The sequence below is a fragment of the Magnolia sinica genome, chromosome 1 (genome assembly GCF_029962835.1).
Source record: "Magnolia sinica isolate HGM2019 chromosome 1, MsV1, whole genome shotgun sequence".
Lineage (NCBI taxonomy): Eukaryota > Viridiplantae > Streptophyta > Magnoliopsida > Magnoliales > Magnoliaceae > Magnolia > Magnolia sinica.
The window spans coordinates 55,395,919-55,402,422 of NC_080573.1; the positions used below are offsets into that span (position 1 = coordinate 55,395,919).

General features: G+C 39.0%; 1 protein-coding gene across 1 annotated transcript; it reads right to left on the reverse strand.

Moving 5' to 3' along the window:
- Positions 1–2,488: 2,488 nt before the first annotated feature.
- LOC131246469 (uncharacterized) lies at positions 2,489–2,938 on the reverse strand. Its single transcript, XM_058246636.1, has one exon. The coding sequence runs from the start codon at positions 2,936–2,938 to the stop codon at positions 2,489–2,491; it is 450 nt and encodes a 149-aa protein (XP_058102619.1).
- Between the last annotated feature and the right edge of the window lie 3,566 nt (positions 2,939–6,504).

Sequence of the window (6,504 nt, forward strand, 5' to 3'; positions counted from 1 at the left end):
ACTGCTATAAAAACATAAGTCCTAAAATCTTCATGGCCATCTTCTTTAGTGTTGGATTCTTCTCGTTTGGGTCCACTCTACATGCAACTATCAGTCAACTGCAAATAACAATTGAAGTAGGTTTGACTTTGTATATGATAAGAAACTATTTCTAAGTTACTTAGACCAACTTGCTAAGACGTTCATACTTACCAAGCAATTTCATAGTCCTATGCCTGATGAAAATTTCTCTTGAGAAAATACCTGCACTCTTTATATAGGAAGTCCATTAGAGCTGAAATCATGTCCTATTCTTCTTTATCTGAAACCATTCTTTCCAAGACGTTAAGAAAGCCAACCATATGTGTCGCTTCTGACTCTGTTCGATCGACGAAAGCGAAGAATACGATCAGATTAAGGTTATAAGCAGCTGAATACAATGGAGATGACATTTTGATGCCCCATCTCTTATTTATAATATTTTAAATGGCCTATAATCATGCTCTTTATAGTTGAATTGATCCATGATTATGTTTTTACCCCTCTCCATCGCATCATAGATGTTGCTCATTGGTGGCTTCTTGTTTCCGTCCACCACACCCACCAAGGGTTCTAATGATTCTAGGAATTTTAACACTTGTGTCCAAGAATATTGTGGAAGGATGGTTTATTGGATTGGCTTCCCTTCGGCCTTCTTTGACTGAGACCCACTATTCCAATCGGCCGACACTATAAATCTTCTAAGCTCCGTTTTCTTTGAATACAACCGTTGTAATTTTAAGAAGGCTATTGCGAATCGGGTGACAACTGGACGAAGCAAGTAACATCAAATGTATTTTCTATTGATGAAGAAGGATGACATGTTTGTATATAAAGATCGTGATTCTTCTAGCCCTAGCAATCACTTTAATGTACGACCTACCTATATCTTCTAATATTATATTTCTATAATGTGCCATAGAAAGGTTTCAAAATAAACGATGCATTTTCTGCATAAAAAGGCTAACGACAACTATATATGAAGGTATGTTGTCCATGATAACTTGGATAACGTATTTTTCTCTTACTTCCTCAACTACACTATCTAACAGTATGAACAAATAGCCGACTGTGTGGGAATGGGCTGATGCATCCATGGACTTCAAAAACACTGTCCCAGTTGGACAATTCACTAGAATGTTTATCAATGTCTGACTGGATTCATTGTTCCATCCATCAGCCATAAGAGTACAACCATATGTTTTCCATGCTTCTTTATATTCGATAATGAAGCTTTTAGTAAAATCAATAGTAATTTTGAGGCACGTTTTCCTCACTTTGTGATATGAAGGAGGCTTAAGCCCATGTCCAAATTGACCCATTGCTTCCACCATAACTTCGAACCTTTTCAATTTGATAGTGTTGAAAGCAACTCCCACTTGATACAACCTTAATCATGGTTTTTCTTTTACTCTCTTTCTTTCTTTCCTTTTCTTTTCTTTTTTTGTGTTGCTTATAACGGTTTTTAAAGTGGTTTGCGTAGGTCTTTTCCCTTACCTCTTTGGTCAACCACATCCTTGGGATGTGGTTTATGCCACTTACCTATTGGCACATGAGCTCTTTTTGCGGTTGGTGATCTAGATCTCCTGGTGATCGTAGGGGGTAGGTTAATCTACATTGACAACAATATCTATATCTCGGTATGTGCGTAAGGTGTTGCTTGTGCCATGCAATGCCACTGACACTTACAAACCTGCATAACTCACATGCCATGTGTCTTTTCAGTAGCACTACGATACTGCTCGTACTTCCAACCAAAGTCATTTGACTTGGGTTTCAAAGTAGAAGATTGGGAAGAAGAAGACATGGTCTTGATTCTTAAGGAGAGAGAGGGGGAGAGAGAGACACACACTTACACTTGGAGAGAGAGAGAGAGAGAGAGAGAGAGAGAGAGAGAGAGAGAGAATGGCAAGTAAAAGAAAAATAAGAATAAATGAATATTACTAATTTGTAATTACTATATGTATATGAGCTAATGGCATTCTTAATTCTTAATGAATGAATGAAAAATAAAAGAATAAGAAATCAAATGATCTTGATTCTTGAATCCTGATCTTGGATGAAACTTGATTGTTGTCGAAACTTGGATGGTTCAACACTTAAACTTTGAACTTCAAATTCTAACTTGAATGATGAATCTTGAATTCTTGGACCTTGATTGTTGTTGTTGAAGAATGAAGAGAGAAACTTGGAAGAGTTCCAAGCGTAATTTTGTGAATGGGAAATGAATAGTAAGAGAAACTTTAAAGCGACAATGATTTGTAGAGACATTACAGTAAGAAAAAAGCGTGAGGGATATGAGTGCTTATTTATAGGGAAAAGTGCCCCAAATGCCAAAAAAGGGGGTCCCACAGGTTATATTTATGATTGTTGGACATTGCGATCCAACACATTTTTATGCAAATATGCGATGGCATTTGACACATTGGATGAGGGTCAACTACCCCCCCAAAGATGGATAACAACACTTTCAGCTTGCTAGTTTCCTCTTGATTCTTTTGACTACCCCTTCCCATAGACGCTTAGCAGGCTTCTCGATGCAAAAAGGCAGACCAAGATATGAGGAGGGGAACAAACATTTCTTACACACAAAAACATTCACAAGCTGTGATAATTCTTCATCGAAAACATGAACTCCCAGCATTTCACTGTTAGCCACATTAATCTTAAGCCTTGAAATAACTTTAGAATAAACAAGAATTTTGACCAAATTATTCATAAAATCTGTGTATGCATCACAAAATAGCAAAGTGTCGTGGCTAGCTTGAATTTTGTTTTCAAACACTTTGAAGCCGCTAATAAGACCATTCTCCTCCCCCTTGTAGAGTATCTTGCTCAGCGCCTCTCTAATAATCACAAAAAGATAAGGGGAAAGGTGGTCCCCTTGACTTAGACCCCCTTGAGGCCCTGAAAAAGCCATTAGGCGACCTATTAATCAACACGGCGAAAGAGGTGAACTGCATGCAAAATCTCATCCAACCCCTCCATTTTTTAACACAACCCACTCGGACCAACATATATAATCTAAGAACTCCCAATCATGGCCTTCTCCAGATCTAGCTTGCAAGCCAAACCGCTACTTCTATCTTTGAATCTAGAGTTGATGCATCCATGAGCGATGAGAGCACTATCAAGAATTTGTCTACCATAACAAAAGCCCCTTGATTATCGGCAATAATCTTGGACAAAACTCTCTGAAGCTGCAAAGCAATGATTTTGGATTAAATCTTGTATGGGCCCCCAATAAGACTTATGGGACAAAAGATTTTCAATTGCTTGGCCCCTTCTAGCTTAAGGATAAGAGCTAATGAAGCCCTGTATACATAAAAAGTCGATTGCACTCAAAGAATTCTGACACATACTCCATAATGTCCTTGTTGATAGTCTACCAAAGAATGCTATTAGGAAACCGTCATGGCTAGGGACCTTATCTCCGCCTAAGGAGTCGATGGCTGCTTTAACCTCATCTTTTGAAAATGAGGCTTCAAGGGAAGAAGCCTCGTCCCCTAACAACTTATGAAAATCAAGATTGATGAGCCACGGCCTATTCCAAATGTCACTCGAGGGCGAGTTCTTGTAGATGTTAATAATAGAGTCACAAATCTTTCCCTTGTCTGATATTCTTTCACCATCTATAATTAGACTGCCAATTCGATTACAACGAGCTTGAGCACTTGCTATACTATGAAAATAATGTGTTTCTATCCCCCTCCTTTAATTAAACCGCTCTAGAATGTTGCCACCATCTAATTTCCTATTTAGAACAATTTGTTTAACTTAAATAGAGGGCAACCTTCTTATCCCTATCCTTAGTCAAAAGCTCGTATGGGTCCTCTATAAGATCTAGGTAGTACACTTCCCTATCTGTTCTATCAAACTTTGCCTCCCGAGCCCCTAGCACCGTCTTATTTCCATATTTTGATTTTTGATTTTTGTTTATTTTTATTTTTATTTTTATTTTTTGATTTTTTTGATTTATTTTTTGATTTATTTATTTATTATTATTATTATTTTTTTTTTTTTATTTTTTTACAACTTCAGCTTTCTATGCAGTCTGAAACTAGCAAAACTTTCAACTTCCAAGGAATTCCACTAGTCAGCTATTAAGCCTCTTATCTGGGACCAAGGTGTTTTGTAACGGTAATGGTGGCCATAACGGCCACCACCGTTACCTTTACGATACGGGTCATAACGGCCGTTACGGTCTCTTTTTTTAATGAAAAAAAAAAATCATGAATAAGTTGTATTTGCCCCATAATGTTGATTAAAAAGTATGGAAAACTTATATTTGCCCCATAACAGACAATTACGGGGTTGTTATGGCCTTTATAGGGGAGTTAATGTGCTGTTAACGGCAATTATATGTCATTTTTTTCCATAACGGCTGTTACAACCGTTACGACCCCGTAATGTGTGACGATTGTCGACATTACCTTTACGTAACGGCCTTTACAACACACCATGTCTAGGATACAATTATCTGGAAAGAATGAGTAGACCTAAGCTCGACAATCTCTCCTTTGCATCCTAATCTTCTGTCGTGGTAGATTTGTTAGAGAATAGAGACGTCATTTTCAGAAGAGGAAATTTAGAAGGTTATATCAGAATTGGGGAGAGATAAGGCACTTGGGCCGGATAGTTTTCCAATAGAGTTCTTCCAAATTTTCTAGGATTTAATCAGGTTCATAAATGAATTTTTTGAAAAAGGTTTTTTGGGGTCAAAATTAGGTGCAACTTTTATTGCCCTAATTCCTAAAAAGTGGGTGCAAAGCCCTCCCTTTTCGAAGGGCTAACTACTGTGGAGCGAAGCCACATCCATCCCCATCCGCCCCTACCCTCTTCCATCTATATCTTTTATCTTCTATCATCATTATTGCTTTGAATTTCTCAGCTTTTGCAGCTATTCATCCCCCTACAGCCAGTTTCCAAAATCTGGGCCTGTAAGAGGGCTGAAACTTCGGTCGAGCACTACGCCTCGACCTTACATTGGATCGTCGTCAAACTTGGAGGGATTGGAGGTCTCCCCCGGCCGACCAAGGCCTAGGTGTTACTTTGGGGAGGCGGGCTTCCATCACACGTGCGGCCAGCCCACCGGCATACGTGCGTCAACCCTGGGCCACCATCTGCACGCAGGAGCTTTCTCCGGGTCAGGTTTTCCTTTGGTTTTCCTCTTTTCATTCCTATTTCATAAACCCTAGCCTTAGTTTGCATTAGCCCTAATTTATTTGCTTTTTTTTTTTCTCACCCTAGGGTTCCTTGAATTGAGATTGGGGAATCCTTTAGATTAGGGATTGTTTGCTATGCATGTGTGGTTGATTTCTATTTCCCTTTGAGCATCGTTTGGTTTATAATTTTTATTGGTCCAGTCCTACCTGTGTAGGCCTGGACCCGCATAGATTCCCCTTTACTTGAATGTTTGGATTTTTTATGTGGGATATGGAATTTGTGTAATTGATTATGAACTAAGGTGATTTTAAGCCCGAAATCTCACACATCATGTTTAATTTCATGTCCTGCATCATTAACCAACTCTGTGTTGTCACAAGCTCACAACCATCATACACCACCTCTACCTCTCTATCATACACCACCTCTACCTCTTGGCAATCAAGAGCTCCAAATTCTGCCCAAGATTATTTTTTTTTCACTAATTTGTCTTCAGTTGTCATAGTGTGTGGCCCTATTTTGACCTCCGTTGTTGATCTTGCACTTTATCAGGTAGCTCCTTTGTCACTTTTGTCGACCCAAGAACCAATTAGCCCCCTTGGCTGGTTCTATTTCTCCTTGAACTAGCCACCTCTTCTTCTTAGAGGTTGGCAACCCACTTCAAAGATGGACCACAAGGGTTGTGCACGGCCAAGGAAGGAATGCATCTTTTATGAAACGACACATCTTTGACTATGTGGTGAACTTGACCACCCTTGGTGTTTTTGTGTACGGCAAATCTGTTCCCATCATGCCAATGCTTGACCCTTGAACTGGGTTTTCAATTACTTGATAAGCTTGTGTCCCTAAATTTCATGTGGTTCCAATATTTTTGTTCTACGACATCAAGCCATTCTTGAAACTCTTTGGTACCAAAGCTTCCGTGAAATTCCAGTATGTCATCTTGTTCAATCTTGATTTCAAGATTATCTCATCATTCATCACAACATTTTGTTAATTCCTTGATTTGCAATTTTAGGGATTTGATTTCTCTGTCTTTTGAGTTGGGCTCGAGCCTTCCATAGCCTTAAACTCAGGGAACCAAAGAAATGATGGTAAATAGGTTTGGGAGGAGGGATCGTGTTGGGAGAGGTTCTTGATGGTCTCTTATATGGTTATGGGATGTAAATTGAGTGACAATAGGTAGTCAAGGCCAGTGTTCGAAATATCGGTATCGCACAATGTATCGCACCCTTGGGATACAAATACGTATCGGTTATCGCACGGGATATATCATTTGTATCGCATAGTTTATCGCACTTTTTGGGAAACATGGGGAAA

Excerpts from the sequence above, each read along its gene's own strand:
- LOC131246469 (XM_058246636.1), bottom strand. The coding sequence starts at position 2,938 with ATGGCTTTTTCAGGGCCTCAAGGGGGTCTAAGTCAAGGGGACCACCTT.